Source organism: Podarcis muralis, chromosome 10, assembly GCF_964188315.1.
Source record: "Podarcis muralis chromosome 10, rPodMur119.hap1.1, whole genome shotgun sequence".
In the NCBI taxonomy this organism is placed as follows: Eukaryota; Metazoa; Chordata; class Lepidosauria; order Squamata; family Lacertidae; genus Podarcis; species Podarcis muralis.
This window is the reverse complement of record NC_135664.1, coordinates 19,426,605-19,447,643: the sequence shown is the minus strand read 5'-3', so window position 1 is coordinate 19,447,643 and position 21,039 is coordinate 19,426,605. Positions and strand designations below refer to the sequence as shown.

The following is a 21,039-nucleotide window of genomic DNA, read 5'->3' as shown; positions in this document are numbered from 1 at the left end:
ATATATATATATATATATATATACACTTCAAGATGGCCCAAATATAAAAGGTGGAATTCAGCTAACAAGCCCCATCAGAAGTCTTGCATAATGGATCTCGCCTCCCCGCATGCCCCCCAAATTGGATTAGAGGGGCTGGAAGAACTTTCAGAATAGCACACAGAAGAGTGGAGAGGGGATCTTTCTGTCTGCCACACTATTCCTCCACAGGTGGAATGCTTGTATTCCACTCAAGTTGTATCCAGTTACTGAATGAAAAAACCCCTGACTTTTTCCACTTCTCTTCATTGTAGTAGTAAATAGATGGTGCCAGCTTAGTAGAGATTTTGCATAAGACATGAGACAGCCAGCAAAACAGTCTATCAAATTTTCTGAAATTTGACTCAATTTATGTTTTTAATGAAAACCGGGAGTGAAGGGCAGAAATTATGCACCACACATTGCAAGCCTTCAAATTTATTGTCACTAATTCTGTAGCAAATTCTTACATCTCACCCCCTACAACAGCACCATCACTTACAGCAGGAATTATACACACAGACTGAGGACATACCCTTAGTGTAAAAAACAAAAAAAACACTGTAAAAAGAAAATAATGGAATTACAGGCAATACACCCTGTTCCATGGATTGAACAGAACATAATAACTTAGTCTACATCTATGTGTTAGAAAGGAAATACCCATTGTAGAAATATCAAATCTTCTGACGGTACATTGTACATTGAAAAATTATGGGATTCATTTTAATAACGCAGGTTATTTCCTTTAGATATACAAGATTGGGAAGCCACTGTGCAGATATCTCTTGACTTCCAATTCAGTGCAATAATGTGCAACTAGAGGTATCCGAAGAAGGGCAGGCACCAAGAAGCCAGGCATACATTTGTAAATATAGTCTGCACTAGTGCTGTTTAAAAATAAAAATAAACAATTGCTACTCATATAGGAAGAGAGAATCAGCCTTCTGCTATCAAGACAAGTTATCGCCAAGAGTGCTATGCAATTATGACTCATTCAGTTTTGCAGTTAATGCAAAGAAACAAATGACGGCTTTCCTCATTGTGGAAATAATTTGGTAGAGCCGTTAAAAAGCTGCTCAGCAAAGTATGAAACTCAAGTATTTTATACTATTTTTAAAATAACCAATTAATGTCCCATAAAAGGGGCTTCAAACTATTCTTAAATACTTCAAACCATATATTTCCATAAAACTTATTTTTTTTTTGGGGGGGGGGATAGGGAAAACAATGTGCCTGGTTCAGCCTACGTTAAACAATTTCAAGTCCCGAAGGAGATTTAAGAATATGCTTCAACTTTTTCCCATTGAAATCAATGGGATTATTCGTATTTTTCGACCACTAATTGCTACAAGGGGAACCGATGGCACAACTGCAGAATCATATGCACATTTACTCACAAGCAACTTCACTGTGTTCAGTGAAGGTTCTTAGGTTAACTGTGATTAGGATTCAAGCATTATTTCTTCCTCTCCTTCATTTATTTCCCATCTTTTTACCAACATGGAACTGAAGGCAACGTAAGTATGGCTCCCACACGGCCACCCATCCAGGAACTGACTAGAATCAGACCTCCATAGCTTCACCAAGGTGATGGCTTCATGGGCCATTCCCTGGGACAACAGAAACGCCTACCATAACCTGGATCATTCTCAATGTAGTTTTTTTGTTTTAGCAGCCAAAATAATATCTAGCAGAAAATTAAATTAAATGATACATAGGAGTGGCTTCCGCCTTCCCTTCAGACACAGAGCGCTAGCACCATATATGAAATTATTTATACCTCCACATTGGCAGTACCTCTTTGTTTTTAGTGACTAAAACTTATTTCTCAAAGCAAATATGTTAATATGCAAACCAGTTTACAGTCGGCCTTACAGGACTTCCATTTGCTTCTCGTTTCTCAACATAAACTAAATCAAATTTGCAAAACCCAGGATCCCACTGAAGTTGACAGAACAACCCCGACAGATTTTTGCAAGCTGGACCTGCGTGTTGATCAAAAGGGTGAGCTAACAGTGAGTCCCAACAGAGGCAAATGTGGACATCTCACGACGTATAGTACTGAAAGGGGAGAGTTCAAGCTCTGTAGTATATTCATTGTCATTATCGTCACTTGTCACGGTGGAGGACTTCTGGATGCACTCGTCACAGCAGCAACAACAACACTCCATAAAGGCTCGGCTGAATGGTTTACAAAGACAGAAAAGGAGAACCGGAGTCACACAGGATTTGAAGAACAACAGAAACTGGCTAATAAGGTGCAGGAGGTCCATAGTCTGCTGAGACACCCCCGTGGACATGTAGGCGGTGACAATATTGCAGATGTTTTCAGGAATGATGCAGAAACCATATAAAATGGTCAGAGCCACGACTGTGCAGTTCATCTGGCTTTCCAGCTGAATTTGCCGCTTGTTTCCCCTCGTACAGGCCTTCTCCACCTTCCGGATTTTCCTTGCCGTCACCAAAGAGCAAGTAATGGTGAAGAGCGTAGGCAAGCAGAAGTAACAGCCAAAATACCACCAGAGCCTCGCGCCGTCGTACGTGAGGGCTAAAACGTAGATGGTGTCAGGCAAGTGGGGAGAGATCTTCACCACGCACCTTTCCACAGGAGGGCTCCCACTGGCTTCCGAGTTCTCCTTAGTCAATTGGCGCAGAACCACCTCAGGGAGAGCCAGCAACAGAGCCCCGACCCATATAACAGCCAGCTTGGCGGTTGTCGACGTACAGTTTTCAATCATCTCGTAATACATCTGCACGTTCGTGGCAGCACGGAAACGGTCTATGCAGAGGGCACATAACGTGAAGGTAGTTACTCCAAGGGACGCCACCTGGGTAGGGAGAAATACAAAAGTGAGTTTAAATATGAATGAGGACTTGAAATATGCACCTTAATAGAGAGCAGAGACAGCCAATATGATACGCTCCAGACTTCAACTCCCATCAGTCTCAACTCGCAGGGCCTTCTCGGTAGTGGCGCCCGCCCTGTGGAACGCCCTCCCATCAGATGTCAAGGAAATAAACAACTATCTGACTTTTAGAAGACATCTGAAGGCAGCCCTGTTTAGGGAAGTTTTTCATGTCTGATGTTTTATTGTGCTTTTAATTCTGTTGGGAGCCGCCCAGAGTGGCTGGGGAAACCCAGCCAGATGGGCAGGGTATGCATAATAAGATCATCATCATCATCATAGCATGGCCAAGAGAGTATGGTGTAATGGGAGTTGATGCTTTTGAATTATGGTGCTGGAGGAGACTCTTGAGAGTCCCATGGACTGACTGCAAGAAGATCAATCCTATCCATTCTGAAGGAAATCAGCCCTGAGTGCTCACTGGAAGGACAGATCCTGAAGCTGAGACTCCAATACTTTGGCCACCTCATGAGAAGAGAAGACTCTCTGGGAAAGACCCTGATGTTGGGAAAGATGGAGGGCACAAGGAGAAGGGGAAGACAGAGGATGAGATAGTTGGATAGTGTTCTCGAAGCTACCAGCATGAGTTTGACCAAACTGTGGGAGGCAGTGGAAGACAGGAGCGCCTGGCATGCTCTGGTCCATGGGGTCATGAAGAGTTGGACACGACTAAACGACTAAACAACAACAAAGTCCACTAACATCAGGAGGGCTCCACTTTGGCTATCCCTCACTTAAAGGCATACAATATTCAGTACTGGATTTCAAGATGGCTGCTAGCCTGACCCGCAAGCCAGTTATTTCTCTATTGTAGAAATATCTACCCTATCCTTCAGCAGGCATAATTAACATACAAACTACGACAGACTAATGCCAGAATCATCTAAGAGATCACGGCAGAGTGCATCAGCTAGGGCACTGCATGGTGGGGCACTGTGGAGCCTCTGGCCTCCCTGAAACCGCCAGCCATGGCTCGTCGCGACAATCTCTCAGCATGCAGGTGGCAGCACCGAGAGCCACAGTTCTATCCATGAGTGCGCCACTTCCTGCCCTCCGCTCTGGAGATTTCTCGGGTTGGCGCTCTTTGTATTTGTCCCTGGCAGGTAAATAGAAACACGGTGCCCGAACATCACTGCTAGCCTATGGTTACCAGATTTTTTTCACTGAATCCAGGGACACTTTATTTTTATTTTTTTGAAGCTGAGTAGCAGCAGGGAGTCAGTAGTGGGGATGGTGAGGCAAAAGACCCTGGGCCCAAGCATACATGCATATTGTATAAAGGTGCAAAGCCCTTCTTTCACAGCCTGTGAAACATAAATGCACAGAGTTTTTAAAAAACTGGGCAACAGCTGGCTGGCCACCACTCCCGAGCCTCCCCCAATCAGTCAAAACAAAGGGGGAAGGGAACAGGAGATCGTGCAAGACACATCATATGCGCACAAGACACATCATATGGGGACTTCCGGTGAGGAAAAATGGCGGGCACCACAGCAGCGAGCAGCTCCTGAAGCCAGACAGAGCCAACTGTGCTACCATGCTGGCTCCGGGCTGCTGAGGCTGCCGCTGCCACGTTTCCCGGGGACAGATTTGCAAATTTGGGTACTGTCCCCGGGAACCGGGGACGTCTGGTAACCCTATGCTAGCCTGAACTTTTAGGCTTGGGAGACGCAAGCTACCATTGCAGGCTGCCAGGTGGGCACTGTGACGTTTTGGGGGTTCTCGATACACTGCGTGACCGGAAATTCTAAAACCGCTCTCGCAATTCGGTTTCACGCAATATATCGATCCATCACCCAGGCCTAGACCTTTTGCATGTGCTCTTATTGTTTCCGGTTAACTCTATGCAAATTTCCCATCGGTTTTAATACTGAAAGGTGGCTCTTCCAAAGGTTGTTTTCTAAAAAAATAAATCTCTATCAAGATGCACTGGAGCTTTGAAGGAATACAAACAGGATCTGCTAAAGATTTTTCTTCTCCCCCTCCCCCAGGGGCTTGCCTTTATTATAAATTAGCCCAGCATCCACATAGTACATCAGTTTTTAAAAAAGAACACCCTTAAAATTCTGGGCAGCTGACTGTAATTTTTTGCTTATTTAATGTTTGCTGAGATAATTAAGATTCTATAGCAGGCACATTTCAAAAGGAAGGCAGATTCCCATCATAATTTTGAAATATTCTTGTTTATGTACATCTCATAAAAAGTTCCGCAAGGACAGAGTGTGTAATTATATGCAATTATAGAAATGTATCCCACACATTGGCCTTCAGCATTTAATGGGCATATCTGATTGCTAAAAGTCAATATCCCTGCGAAATATGAGGCACTTAGGATAAAACCTGGTAAACTCTAGCTCAACTGAGCAATTCTGATATTTCTTCTCAAGAATCATGGAGCCATGCAATGAGAGACACGCTTAATTATACCACAGCTGAAGAACGGTAAATATTATTTTTTTCTGGTAGGCAAATCTATTAATTTGGTGAGTTAAACTGTCAGGGATACAGTCAGAGGAAAAAGCTTAGCAAACACAAACCAAATGTGTAGTTTAATTGAGAAGGGGAAAGCATATGTCCTCATTCTGAGGTAGTAAAACTTAGGTCAAAAGAATGGGCCAGTGCTAAGATAGCTAACAAATAAGTTGGTTGTGGTTGTGTTTTTTTTACAACATCACGGAGCTACTAAAACAGAAAAAATTAAGTCTTGTAACCTTGGCTTCAAAACCAGTAAATTCTTAATAGCATATTCCCATACATTTAACTATTAGCTCAACTGACATCAAGGCCAAGTTTCAATCATCTCTCAGTTTCAGTCTCTGGGCTCTGAAACAGAAATTGCACAATTGCTTAAAACCTCACCGAGTAGTTCTTATGACAGAATGAGATTAATTTTTTTAACCCACTTCAAAAGACACGTTGCGAGTGATATACCAGTGAGCTGATGTAAGTGCTGAAGTACGTACCAACTATTGCTGTGCCCCTTATTAAAGTTTTGTGTGACAGTACAGAAAGTCTTAACAACTGCAGTTTTTTTTAAAAAAACCCTGTATTAATAATTGTCATCATTTCATTATATTGCATTCCTTTTTACAGTGGTTTACCTTGGGTTACATACGCTTCAGGTTACATACGCTTCAGGCTACAGACTCCGCTAACCCAGAAATAATACCTTGGGTTAAGAACTTTGCTTCAGGATGAGAACAGAAATCGTGCTCCGGCAGTGCGGCGGCAGCAGGAGGCCCCATTACCTAAAGTGGTGCTTCAGGTTAAGAACAGTTTCAGGTTAAGAACGGACCTCCGGAATGAATTAAGTACTTAACCCGAGGTACCACTGTATTGCTAAAGCAAGAGAATCCGGCACCTTTGAATGCCTTATGTGTAGTGACTCCACCCACCTGCCTCAAACAAAGCCTTGTAAATAAGTCCACAGAAATTACTAGCCTGCTGGCAGAAGAGGCAAGTGAGACGCTGCTCTCTTCTGCAGTAGCCTGCTATATTTCTAGGCTGGGAATAGAGAAGGCGCTCCCTCTCTTCTCTGCCAGCCCAACGTCCTGTATGGAATTCTTTCTTGCCTGTAACTCCTAAGATCACCCTTGAAGACAAAGCTGCCCTAATATAGTCAGGATTCTGAAATGTCTAGCACTGGATGAGAGCAAGAGAAATGTTTCCTTAGAACACCCATGACTCCCTTTGTTAGAGGGACAGAGGAATGGGGCAGAAAAGGTCTAGGACAGGGGTAGGCAACCTAAGGTCCGGGGGCCGGATGCGGCCCAATCGCCTTCTCAATCCGGCCCGCAGACGGTCCGGGAATCAGCGTGTTTTTACATGAGTAGAATGTGTCCTTTTAAATGCATCTCTGGGTTATCTGTGGGGCCTGCCTGGTGTTTTTACATAAGTAGAATGTGTGCTTTTATTTAAAATGCATCTCAGGGTTATTTGTGGGGCATAGGAATTCATTCATTTCCCCCCCAAAAAATATAGTCCGGCTCACCACATGGTCTGAGGGACGGTGGACCGGCCCACGGCTGAAAAAGGTTGCTGACCCCTGGGAAAAACAAATGCCAGCTCTCACCACATGAAACCACATGCATTTATGAATATTTGTTGGCAGTATTCAGATGAGGTGAATTAATGTTCACAACATTAATTTGACAAATGGGCTCAAAACATTAAGCCTACTTCAGCTACTGAATTGTGTGCCTAGGAATCCCCAAAGTTCCATATTTTTTTACAAAAACAAGAAAGACTGGGTTGCATCCAGTTGATAACTATGGAGCTGTTACCTTGGCAGAATATAGTACAAGATTAGCACTCATTCCCATATTATTTGCAAACATTCTTTTGTGGAAGCAACAAATGAACACTAAACTTGCCCTATCTTCCATCAGAGTCCCTACAGTTAGGGAAACACCACGAAAACGGAATAAACTGCCATGTGAATGCAGCCTGGGTTCTTCAAGAAAGTTCACATCAACCATAAAATATCAACAAAATAAAACTGTGAATGCACACACACACACACACACACACACACGAATGAGATAGATTAGCACTTGTTCCAATGGTTTATTTGGGAACTGACTATAGGCGAAGTGAAAGTAGGAGACAGTTTATGAAAAGACAGAGTGGTTCGTAATTTAAACAAACAAAATAAATTGATTTAAACCTGGTTATTTTCAACCTTTTCAGACCTAGGACAAACATGTGTTTGGGGGCCCATTTCTTAATTTTTTACCATATATTTACATGGTGACCAGCCAATGCCAACACCAGAACCCCCCTGCATGCTAAGTGAAGGTGTCTGGGAGGCAGAGAAATTCATGGAGGAAGGACAGAAAGGAAGGTCTTCCTCCTCTGAGGGAAAAGAGTCAGTGGAGGTGTTGAAGGAAACTGGCAAGTGAGGTGAAATGGCCCTTGTTATTTTTATTATTATACTACTAGCAACAACAAGAATGATAAATACATTGGGAATTGGAAGGAATGAGATAAGGGAAGAAGGGTGCTAGAGGAGGAAGAAGTGAATGTGAAAAGAACAGGGAGGAGGAATGAAAGAATCTGGCAGTTTGAGGGTGGGGATAAGGTGCAAGCTGAGTGTGAAAGGAGAACAGGAGACGAAATTACAGGTGATTGGTAAGAAGCATGTGAGGAAGGGGAAATATAAAAGAAAAAGCTCTCTCTGCTTATAGTTTATGGATCAGCAGCTTCTGACTAAAATGGAGTGTCTGAGTCACATTAGCTCCAGGGCAAATGTCTGCAGTTAAGCCTGAGGAAAGCTGCACTATGGAACACCTTGCCTGTAAGGAAAACACTGTGGCAAATTTAAAAGTAAATTTCCAAAGGTGGATTAGATATCAGTAGAAAGTGAAGTCAGTAACTGCCAACTGAATATGCCAAAATCTACCTCCTTGCCAGTATTCTGTGAGCTGTGGGTCTTTTCAGCCATCTCAACTTGGCCCTAGGGATAGAAGGGTTGAGGACCCCCGGTCTGCACTATGAATTGCCCCTTCCCAGTTCATTCGATATCGCATTTGTGTTAGACGTGGCCTCAAGAGCCAGTGTGGTGTAGTGGTTAAGAGCAGTGGACACGTAAACTGGGGAACCGGGTTCGCGTCTCCGCTCCTCCACATGCAGCTGCTGGGTGACCTTGGGCCAGTCACACTTCTTTGAAGTCTCTCAGCCCCACTCACCTCACAGAGTGTTTGTTGTGGGGGAGGGAGGGAAAGGAGAATGTTAGCCGCTTTGAGACGCCTTCGGGTAGTGATAAAACAGGATATCAAATCCAAACTCCTCTTCTTCAAGAGCGTTGGAGCTGCTTTCCCATTAACAGAGATGCGCTGCAACTTGCAGCTGTGTCTGTATGATACAACTATGTGGGGCGGGCCATCTTTTCCAGAGAATTGGCACGTAGCTTACACACAGCTGGAGTGACATCTACAGGGCACCTAAGACCAGGGATTCTGTTGGTGGACCGGCTGCACGTAGATGCTTTGACCAACTTGCCAAGTTGGCGTCAGAAGTGGTACTGAGGTCTTGCAAGCTGTTGGCATACAAGCTCCTTCAAACTAGCATCATGATGCTATTGGTACTGTTGCCTTGCTGTTTCTGTGCTACAGGAAAGGCAGTGGTACAGGATCTGCTCTGCGTGTCAGAATGTGCCAGGTTCAATTCCCAGAATCGCCAGGTAAGGCTGGGAAAAGACCACCGTCTGAAACCCTAGGGAGATAACACTGAGCTAGAAAGTTGGACTCCTATGTACAGCTTCCGATGTTCCTTCTCAAATTTAAAGAGCAATCCTGCCAACCCCTACTGTGTAAACTCAGAAGGGAGCTTAATGCCAAGGCTAGCACAGGCAGAACTAATTCTGTAGCACAGAGATAACAAATGTAGCTTTTTTACTCCCCAAAAATTGCTGACCTCTGTTTTCTGCCAAGTCTAAGACAAATCCCTTTCTGTTTTGAAATCTCAACATTCAGAGTTTAAGCCCGATACAAGTATCTGTGGATCACAAAGAGCCAGCTCCACTGTTACTTTTTCCGCACTCACATCTTTTAAGATGCAGGGAGGGAACTGGGAAGTGAACAGTGAGAGACACAAGCCTTTCTAATATCTGAATGATCAAAAACAAATCTTACCAGCTGGTCAAAAGCTTGGCTGGCAGAACACTTGGAATGCTTGCCAGGAAGCAAGGATTTAAATGGAACTTCAGGCTTTTTAAGAAAAGAAAATGTGCGACGTAGTATTAGCCAACTACATTAGCCGTGTACCTATCGATCTTATGACACACACAACTTGCCGACCTGTGCTGGAAGCCCAATCCAATTTTCTCTGCCAAATTCGCTTTGAACCACTTCAACAAATACTTTAGTATTGTGGAGCACTGAGTAACTATGCTCCAGTCCTCCCCACACTGCAAAGGTGCCATGAGTAGGAAGCCGCCCAGAGTGGCTGGGGAAACCCAGCCAGATGGGCAGGGTATAAATAATAAATTAGTAGTAGTAGTAAAAGAAGAAGACACAAAGCAATTTAAGTTAGAAGGTGGACTAAGGAAGTACACTGCTTCTGTTTGTATAACTGGTTGCAAGGAATTGTCTGGAGGCGGTTGGAGGATGGATGGCGGCTAACAGATTGAGGCTGAATCCTGACAAGACAGAAGTACTGTTTTTGGGAGACAGGAGGTGGGCGGGTGTGGAGGACTCCCTGGTCCTGAATGGGGTAACTGTGCCCCTGAAGGACCAGGTGCGCAGCCTGCAAGTCATTCTGGACTCACAGCTGTCCATGGAGGTGCAGGTCAATTCTGTGTCCAGGGCAGCTGTCTACCAGCTCCATCTGGTACACAGCCCGCAGTCTGTCTCGCCAGAGTGGTGCATGCTCTAGTTATCTCCCGCTTGGACTACTGCAATGCGCTCTATGTGGGGCTACCTTTGAAGGTGATCTGGAAACTACAACTAATCCAGAATGCGGCAGCTAGACTGCTGACTGGGAGTGGCTGCCGAGACCATGTAACACCAGTCTTGAAAGACCTACACTGGCTCACAGTACGTTTCTCAGCACAATTCAAAGTGTTCGTGCTGACCTTTAAACACCTAAACGGCCTCGGTCCAGTATACATGAAGGAGCGTCTCCACCCCCATCGTTCTGCCTGGACACTGAGGTTCAGCTCCGAGGGCCTTCTGGTGGTTCCCTCACTGCGAGAAGCCAAGTTACAAGGAACCAGGCAGAGGGCCTTCTCGGTAGTGGCACCCGCCCTGTGGAATGCCCTCCCACCAAATGTCAAAGAGAAAAACAACTACCAGACTTTTAGAAGGCATCTGAAGGCAGCCCTGTTTAAGGAAGCTTTTAATGTTTAATAAGTTATTGTATTTTAATGTTCTGTTGGAAGCCGTCCAGAGTGGCTGGGGAGGCTCAGCCAGATGGGGAAGGGGTATAAATAAATTATTATTATTATTATTATTATTATTATTATTATTATTATTATTATTATTATTACTACTACTACTACTACTACAACTACTACTACTACTACTGCTTCAGATCCAAGAATAAGCATGCCTTTATAACTATCGTTATTTACCAGTAAAACAAATGGCCATTTTGTGACAGCCCAGGTGTGTGGAGGGAAGGCCTGTTTGTTGCAGAATTCTCTCCTCAAAACCCACTTGGACAAATCCATTTGGCCCTATCCAAGCAGTTCTAGCCCTTATCTTATGGGAGCAATGGGATGTACAAGCTGATCTTGCCCCCCTCTGGAGTGTCGTAGGCTCCACCTCTCTGGAAGAGCTGGTTAGTGAACCGAAGGTGCCTTAAAGGTACCCCTGCCCGTACGGGCCAGTCTTGACAGACTCTAGGGTTGTGCGCCCATCTCACTCAAGAGGCCGGGGGCCAGCGCTGTCCGGAGACACTTCCGGGTCACGTGGCCAGCGTGACAAAGCTGCATCTGGCAAGCTAGCGCAGCACACGGAACCCCGTTTACCTTCCCGCTAGTAAGCGGTCCCTATTTATCTACTTGCACCCAGAGGTGCTTTCGAACTGCTAGGTTGGCAGGCACTGGGACCGAACAACAGGAGCGCACCCCACCGCAGGGATTCGAACCGCCGACCTTTCGATCGGCAAGCCCTACGCGCTGAGGCTTTTACCCACAGCGCCACCCACATCCCTATGTGCCTTACCTTTGCGTAAATTTCTGTGCAGCTAGGGAGACAGGGATGGAAGGGGACTCACCACTGAGCTAGAGGAAGGTGGCAGGCCTGTGTCATTTGACCAGCAGGGCTCTCAATAAGATACTGGTCTGTCTCCACATGAAAAGAAGCAGCCTGACCCTTAGCCTTCTCAGAGTCTTCCGCCATCCACTGCAAGTCCCCCAGGTCATAGTTCTCAGTATCTCTGCATATCACAGAGGGAATGACCACACCCTCCAGACACAAAAAGCATGTGAATAATCCCTCAAAATGCATCGTACACCATGTGCATTTGTTCATGTGGCATAGGGACATTGAGGAGCCCTGAAAAGATAATAAGGAATGTACAGTGATAAAGGTAAAGGGACCCCTGACCATTAGGTCCAGTCGTGACCGACTCTCGCTTTATTGGCTGAGGGAGCCGGCGTACAGCTTCCGGGTCATGTGGCCAGCATGACTAAGCCGCTTCTGGCAAACCAGAGCAGCGCACGGAAACGCCGTTTACCTTCCCGCCGGAGCGGTACCTATTTATCTACTTGCACTTTGACGTGCTTTTGAACTGCTAGTTTGGCAGGAGCAGGGACCGAGCAACGGGAGCTCACCCCGTCGCGGGGATTCGAACCGCCGACCTTCCGATCAGTAAGTCCTAGGCTTTGTGGTTTAACCCACAGTGCCACCCGCGCGTCCCTATGTACAGTGGTACCTCGGGTTAAAAACTTAATTTGTTCTGGAGGTCTGTTCTTAACCTGAAACTGTTCTTAACCCGAGATACCACTTTAGCTAATGGGGCCTGCCGCTGCACAATTTCTGTTCTCATCCTGAAGCAAAGTTCTTAATCCAAGGTACTATTTCTGGGTTAGCGGAGTCTGTAACCTGAAGCATCTGTAACCCGAGTTACCACTGTATTACAAAATCAAAGGGAAGGTGGGGAAAGAGTTTAATATAGATAGGACATTTTTGATTACTTCTTCTACTATCAATTAAAATTTCCATGTGGCCAAGCCGAGAGTGTACTTTACACAGAGGTAAAACACTTAACTCGCAAAAGCAGTCTATACTTTAAATTTAAAAATGCGGATTCAGAAAACAATACAGGCAGCGACCGTTTTAGGCGCTTCTGATATGTGCGTCCCACCAAACCTGGAAGTGACCCCAAAATGTCATAAAAGGGGCAGAAGACAGAGGGGGCAGGGTGAGGGCAGAATGGGGTGTCCGCAGGCTTTTTCAGTGGCATTTCAAATATACACACTTTCCCATAAAAATGTGGTCCCTTGCAATGTAAACCCAGGGAGTTGCCTGCAATTGCAAAGAACATTTTAACAATATATAGCGCAGAAAGATATATAAATTTTTGTACTTTTTTTGCATGTTTTCATTACTAATTTTCTGCATAATTAGTGCCTACTCAGCTGTACTGATGGGTAATTAAAACACAAATGGCTGCACTGGGGAAAACACAGTATTGTTAATTTGGATTAGTGAAGACCCCCCTAAGTAAAATACACCTGCTTATGGTGCAATTGGTTGGTTAACTTGCAGGCTCATAATCTGATCCACCTACTAGGAGATGTGTCTCTTAACAAGTACTGTTATGTATTCAGCACCAATAAAACTCTCACCAAAGGAGTCATTTATAGATCACTTAAGTTTGTGTGAGTGTGAGCCAAGGGGCCTTTATCAGTGGAAGTGGCCTGTAAATAACTACCTTACCAAACACGATCAGAATAGCATAATACCTTTAGAGTGAGAACATGTCACAACCATTTGTACCTGTTTGCAATTGTCAGGGGTTCAGGGGAAGAGGCACAGATGAGGGAGGAGACTGAGAGCGAGGGGGAAGAATCCCAGGTCGATAAGGAAGAGGATGACAATGACTTGAGGGATTCCATGAGTCTTTCAAGTGAATCGGAGGATTCCCAAAAGGGAGTGCCTGTGGTCAGGCCAAGGGGAGTCACAGTGGGGACTCGTCAGGAGCAGGGGAGAAGCAGGGGAACCCCGAGTGGGAGTTGGGAATCGGGGCCGGCTTCCCCACCGGAACGGAGTGAAGGGTGTGGGGTTTCCAGTGTGACAGGAGAAGCAGAGCAGGAAGCAGAGAGGGGAAGGAGATTGGGGGAAGACGTCCTCCCGGAAGGGGCGGAGAGTAGTACAGGGAGTAGTGTAACTGTCAAGAGGAAGGTCAGAGGTAGCGAACGCGCGCCAAGTTCAAATGTGGAGGCGCGCGGAAATACAGAGAGCCCGGAGGAGGAGCCAGGTCCCAAAGCACGAAGGAGGGGGGAAGAGTTGTCTGGGGATTCAGCGTCAGGGGAATCCAGGAAGGGCGAAACCCCAGGGGGCAGGAAGACCCTGCGGAAAAGGAAGGAACGGAAGAGGTGGAGCAGTACAAGCCTCTTAAACTGGTGTAGAGGCGGTACTGATTCAGAGGGGACTTCAGCGGTCTAAGCGTAACAGACGTGGGGCTGCGCGCCTCGGCTGTGGGATGTACAATGTACTTCAATAAAGATCTTTGCATATAAAGTGGACTTGGCGTTGGTCTCTTGTGAGCTGGGACCTGAGGCGGCCCTGACAGCAATCTATATTTTTCTCACAGGCCCATATAAGTTCAGCACAAACAGTTGGGCCTGGTGAGCATTTAAGGTCCCCAACCCTAATCTGCGGGTTGCCATCTGATTGGATTTTATTCTGATCCTGATCTGATTTGAGGTTGTATTTTAATTGATTGTCTGATTTTATGTTAATGTGTTATACATTTGAAGTTAGCCGCTCTGAGCCCGGCTTCGGCTGGGGAGAGCGGGATATAAATAAAATTTATTATTATTATTATTATTATTATTATTATTATTATTATTATTATTAGAATTCTTCCCTGGATCTACTCTACAGCAATTGACTGCAGCTTAAATGTTACATGTTGTTGTTATTTTTTGGTTCTATTTACGGCTGCAAGTTTCATTCCACAGGAATACTCCCAAAGAAATCAAGGGCACACCTCCGTAGAAAATGTATCAAGGCTGCAGCTATGAGAAGCAATTTCTTGCAGTCTCTTACTAATTTACAATATATGCAAACTGTCTGAAGAACACAAACAATACATTTTCCAAACTGCATGGTCATTTTACTTGGTATACACAATTTAAACTGTATACAATTTTCAGTTGTTTTGTTTTTAAGCAGACTTCCCATTACACCACTAACAAAAGAGATTTCAAATGAAAAATGCAAATGCAGCATATGAATAATACTGTTTCCATAGTAAATTAAAGTTTGGGAATAAATTCAGGAGAAAACACTAGAAATTAAATAGCTGCTTTCCATTGTGTGTGGTTTTTTTATTAGCTAAAGGCAAATTAACATAAAATTGGATTTTAAGTCTTTAAAGAGAATTCCTCTCACAGCAAAATGCTTTTGTTTATGGTCCAGAGACTTGACGAAACTAATTCACCAGAATAGACCACACCCAAATATCCCTAACAACTTGTCCCAGGTGGAGCTTAGAGATTCATACTGGAAACATGCCAGAAGCCCAAGGCCTTAATAAATCTTCATGATTTTGTGGCATGAAACGAACATGAAATCCATAATTTATTTGGCATGAATACTGCAGAGGTTGGGGCAAGCTTGGTTAAACTCTTCATAAATCTTTGTTTAGACCTTCAAAAACATTGCATGGCTGTATTTTAGTAGTCTACTCCTTAATAAGAACTGATTCGGGCTGACTGATATAAAGATTTGAGTGTGGTTCTCACCACAAAGCTTCTCCCCTTCAGCCAGCACCCATGACATACTGGTAATGAATGGATCTTTTTCCTTCAAGGCCACCAGTGATGCTTAGGTGGGAAGCATTCAGGTGACTGAGCCCACCTACATGATAAAAATATCCATATATTACTGATGACATGGGAACTAGCCAGAAGGGAGAAATGGGAATCATACCTCAAAGACGAAATATGGGTTGGACTTCAGAGAACAACTCTTTTAACACAGCAGGATGAGAAGTGCTTGGCTCAACAGTTAAATTGCCAGCGATAACCCAATTGCTTCACCAGCACAGGAGCATGCAGCAACAGGAGCATGGGTTGAGCAATAGTGTGCTATGTTACTGCCTTTGTACACTCTGGAGGCTATAGAACATAGGTCATTCATGGGAGTTTTCTCTGAATGAACACTGATCTCTCCCACAAAGCAGGATGGGAACCTCGCTTACTTAAGAGAGTCAAAGCTGGCAATTTGTCCAGCCTCTATTCACTTATAACATCAGACAGTCTCTTAAATCGGGTGGCTCAGAAACACTGCTCCAAGTATACCAGATTCATGGGGAAACTCCAATACAGGCTTCCTCAACCTCGCCCCTCCAGCTGTTTTGGGACTACAACTCCCATGATCCCTAGCTATCAGGACCAGTGGTCAGGGATGATGGGAATTGTAGTCTCAAAACATCTGGAGGGCCGAGGTTGAGGAAGCCGGTTATAATACCTAAATGGGGCGCAGTAAGCCCAGTTCTGCTTTAGCATGGGGTTTTCCCCCCCCAAACCAGCTTTAGAAAAACAGAGGAAAAAGAGGGATATGTTGTAATTAAGAATGATACAGAGGAAGTGAATGGGAAAAGATAGTTTACTCTCTTCTGTAATGTCGATCATCCAATAAATATTTATTGGCAGTAGGGTCAGGACAGGTAAATAAGGTACTTGTCATCCAACATACACAGTTGGCTTCATGTCCATTGGTTTCCTGGAAATAATTGGTTGGTCATGGTTGGAAACAGGATGATATGATATGAGTCCTCAGCATGATCCATTGGGACTTTTCTTAGAGATGGAAAACTTGCAACTCTCCAGACACTGCTCAGCTACAGCTCCCACCATCCTTCACCATTGGTCTTGTTGGCTGGGTTGATGGGAGCTGGAATTCAATAACATCTGAAGGGCTACAGGTTCCCCCATCCATATCTTACAATCTTAATAACCTAAACGCACCTTTAAAATATAAAAAGCAAAACACTGACCTTGTAAGGAACAGGGGAGAGTTCGCCCACATCGTTGCAGGTTTACAATTTCATGCCACTTATTTAAACAATCTCTATACTGCTTTTCAGGATCACAGATCCTCCCAGAATTGGCTTACGGTGAAGAAACCACAACAAAACCAAACGTAGCAACTACACAGTTAAAATCCAGATATGGATTTCATTGACGATTGCCTGACAATGACTAGACCTACAGTAAAGGAACACTGGCAGTTGTTATTGGGACATCTAACTTTATAAACAGCTCTGGTTCCACGGTGAAAAGGGATACGTTTATTCAATACAGCTGTGTTGTATGAGGAGCGATGCAGTTTAGGGCTATACCCTAAAGGAGAGCATTTTCACGTCACAAATCAAAGCTGTGACAGTTACAAGTTGTTGGGCAATGCGTGTTCATGCCGGTGCCCCTCCCAGTACAACAGGACTGGGAAGAAAGAGAAAAAGTTCACACCCACTCTTCCATCCCCATGCCAGTCAGATTTAAATACAATTCAATGAATAGTTTCATGCTTAACAAACAGGACCTCCTTCTTAAAATATAATGAGAAGTGTGTTTTTTTTATCTTTATTTACCCCACTGCTGTTAGTTAAATGGATATTGTCTTTCTCTCACACGCAGAGTAGTATAGCCTGCCAGAATTACTCTATAGCACTATCAGCCAGCTTTACTGTGTGTGTGGTGTGTGTGCGCACACCCCAGTAAATAAATAAAACAGACAACCTGAATGGTGGCAGGATTCTGGCCAGCTGGCTGAAGGCCTGGCAGAGTATCTGTGCTCTTGCCAAGAAGCAAGGATTTAAGTGGAACCTGAGGCATTTAAAGAAAAGAAGACAGAAGCGTGGGATTCGGAACTAACCAGTTACATTAATAATGCATCCATCAGTTTGATGGTTTTCTGACTATCAAGCCACATCCTTCAATCCATTACTTTCCAACTCGAGAATGAAAATATTTTTCATCTTCTGCAGTAAATCTGGCAAGAGCAAGAGTTATAGGCAACTTCTCTCCCCACACCACACTATACGTGGCTTCTTGAGCATCAAGTACTTTCATATATAGTTGATGCACACATGTGAATACATGCATGCATTTGAATTAGATGTACCCTGATTCTATGTTCCTTTTTATTGTGAGTGCAGGATTGGCATCCTTCAACCGTGTGGTTTGTTTTGGTAGCCCGGTCCATCAATTAAAGTAGAATATTTGGATTGGATTTAAGCCTATTAAATACCAATCTAAATGTATTTATGTGGGGAGTCAGTTCAACTTAAAGCCGTATAACATATATTTCCAAGTAAGGTTTATTCAAACCACTTTGAATCTGCTTTTGAAATCAAATTGCAGGGGGTGCACAGTCCAAAAATTGTTATCCCATCTTCCAAACACAGCTTGGCTTACTAAATGTGCTAAGCAAGCACAGGTAGCAATCCTTACATGCAGCAGAGAAGGAAGCCCCCATGCATGAGGATCAGAGCCAACTTCAATCGACTTACATTCACATCATGAGCTTACAATCAAGGTGCTGATCTCACTGAAGTCAACAGGACTACAGCAACTCAAAATATAAATACTCTCGCTGAACTAGTCAAAGGTGGGCGGAAGAATTATGAAGCCGCTAAGCACCACCTGAGTCAAATAAATAAGCAAGCGGAAATATTTCACGTCTCCAAATGAACATGACAACATCCAACCATTAGGTTATGAAGAACAACTGATGGGAGTGAACAGAATGTTCTTGGAAGAAGTCTCACCCCAGGAGAGGGATAATTCTTAACTAACTGTCAGCAAAAATGGGAGATCAAAGAGCAACAGGACAAGTGATTCCAGTCCGCGAAAGCCATTATGAGATTATAGGTTATTGCATTCATTGTGCTTACCTCGATGTATGGTACAATTTTGCAGGAGAAATCGTCCAGCAGCCACTTTTTGGTGAGCTCTTGAAAGATTACCAAAGGCAAGCAGAAAAAAATGATGAGAAAATCCCAGAAGGCTAGGTTGGCCAGCAAGGAGTTGGAGATGCTTCTCATGTAGTAGTTATGGCACACGATGCACATCACTGCCATGTTGCCCATTATCCCAATGCCAAAGATCACTATCGACAGGCACATGACTGCGTAGGCACCATATGATTCCTCAGTCAGCGGGTAGAAAGGGTTCTTGACCCGGGCTGGTCGGAATGTACCATTCCTGAAAGAGCCAGCTGTGGATCCATTCAAAGGCAACGCCTGGGGGAAATCATTTTCTGGCCCAGGAGAAGGAGTCATCTGGCTGTCCAATGAGTCACTGAAGTTCCTTACAAGACTATCCGTGAGAGCCTTGACTTCTCCTGAACTCCCTCCGTCCTGGGGCTGCCCAGCTCCCCTCTTGATTCTTGCATGCCTTTTGGAGCTATTGCTTCCTGGGTCTCTACTGCTTCCCTTCTTCTGTACCTGTGCCCCAGGGAGATCAGAGTATCTCCCAACCTCCAAGACTACAGAAAGGTCTTTATTCAGCTGGCTCTCGCCACCTCCTTCCAAAGGGCCATCGGAATGCTGTGTGGCTTTCCGCGGGTGAGTTCGTTGTTGGCCAGTTTGTGCTGCAGTCCAGCCCCTGGCACGATCATAATTCTCCAAGGGACCCCAGTCCCCCAAATCTCTAGCTGTAGCCTTGGATCTGGCTAAATGCCCTTTCTGCAGGGAAGCCCGAGCAACACTCCCTAAAGGGAAGCCCCCCATAGTCCTGGGTGCCACCACTCGCCAGGGCAGTGGAGTGGCCGCCTGGCACCACGATCCACACTCCCTGCCCTTTCTGCCAACATCAAGGCCATCTCGTTTCACTGGCACCTGGGGCGATGCTCCATGGGCAAAGGCAGACAGGGCGCCCAGAAGCCAAGCTAAGCCAAGGGGTGTCGTCTTGACAAGCTGCATGGTTTAGGGTAGGAGCTGGGTGCCCTCCAGTGCTCCTTTAGTAACACCCACTGCCCAAGCTGGTGGAGCTGCCAGTCACACCCATTTCACCCATAACCTGGACCCAGGACTCCTTTCCAGTCCCAGCAACGCTCAGATGGGCACCATTGCCACGATAAGAGAACAAGGGTCTAGAAAAACAGCACTGAGCTGACCTGGAAAAAAAATGATCCGGAGAATGATGGATAATAAACCATACGGTTCCTTCGTTTGCACAGGCTTCAAGTTCGACTCATGTCCTCAGCAAACGTATCCACGATTTGGAGACAGAGAAGAGCTCAACCTCACCCAGAAAAATAAAAGAAAGAAATCTCCTTGCCCAAGAGAGAGGGGTGGGTGGGTGTGTTTTGCAGCCTCTCGGGACAGGTCTTCAAAAGTTGCATCAACCCCGATCGCGAAAGGAGACTGCAAGCGCAGACGGTCCTGCTGGACCCGCGCACGGAAAGCCACCCGGCGCTCCGCCTTTCCCAGCGACGGTTGCCTGGGGGCGTTTTGCTCGCGCCCTCCCGAGATCGCCCTCAGCCGCTGGCCCGCCGTCGGGGCGCGATCCCCGGGGGGAAGCAGCGAGCCAAGCGCTCCATCGTCGCCGCTCCCAGCGGATGGCACACACGAGCGGGTCGCCGGCGCGCGCGCGATCAAGGCGCTCCGTGCGCCCGCGAAGGAGGAGAAGCCCAAAGGCTGCGCCGGCGAAGGAGCTGAGGCGGAGCTGCGGCGGCCACCGAACGAAGCATTTCAGAATCAGAAGAAGAACAATGAAAGGAGAGCGGCTTCCCGCCCCACCGGCGCCCGCAAAGTTGCCTCGGGTAGCGGCGCCAAGTTGGCTGGCAGCGGCGCCCACAGCAACGTGTTGCTGCTGCCTCCAGTCTAAGCGGCTGGGCGGATGGAGAGGAAGAGACCCGCCGCCGCTGCTGCTGTCCGTGCGCGGCTCTGGGAAGCCTGTGAGGGAGACGCTGCTCGGCTCGGCTTTCTTAGCTTGGGCTCTTCCCTCTCTCTCTCTCTCCCCGCCTCCGGGCGACCAGGCGCGAGCGCACGGCTTCCCCTGGCGGCTTACGCTCTCCTCCGCCGAGCGCTCACGCGAGCTCCCCTGCCTTGCGCGCTTTGTGGCAGCTTCTGTAGCGAGAATAGAGGGGGGGCGGGAAGAGAGGCGGGCGGCAGTGCGCACGCGCCGCTCCCCCAGGGGTCCGGGGCGAGCGGCGCTTATCCCTCTCGCCCCAGATCCTAAGAGGAGCGAGCCAGAGGCGCCTCGCGGGCGTTTCTCTTCATGGCGCGTATTTCTCTCCCTCCCTCTCTCTTGGGCGGATGCTCTCCTGGGAACAGGGATGAAGATGACATGTAGACATAGTAACCCCTCCCTAAAATATTTGAGGAGGCTGCCCATGGGCTTAGCCAGAGGGCAGCTGCCCCCCAAATCAAGTAAATAAATAGAAATACTTAACTAACTGACCAATTGCGTCACAGATAACTCAGTTCTACT

General features: G+C 45.9%; 1 protein-coding gene across 1 annotated transcript; it reads right to left on the bottom strand.

The window, feature by feature from the left end:
• Positions 1-440: 440 nt before the first annotated feature.
• GPR37 (G protein-coupled receptor 37) lies at positions 441-20,675 on the bottom strand. The gene is made up of 2 exons (XM_028746827.2): positions 18,498-20,675; positions 441-2,849 (listed from the first exon to the last, which is right to left on the bottom strand). The coding sequence occupies exons 1-2, from the start codon at positions 19,524-19,526 to the stop codon at positions 2,031-2,033; spliced, it is 1,848 nt and encodes a 615-aa protein (XP_028602660.2). The 5' UTR covers positions 19,527-20,675; the 3' UTR covers positions 441-2,030.
• Positions 20,676-21,039: the final 364 nt, after the last annotated feature.

Bases quoted from the DNA above. Each gene is read 5' to 3' on its own strand.
- GPR37 (XM_028746827.2), bottom strand. From the start codon at position 19,526: ATGCAGCTTGTCAAGACGACACCCCTTGGCTTAGCTTGGCTTCTGGGC. The intron at 2,850-18,497 runs GTAAGCACAATG...CTCCCTACCCAG, and splicing joins AAATTGTACCATACATCGAG to GTGGCGTCCCTTGGAGTAAC.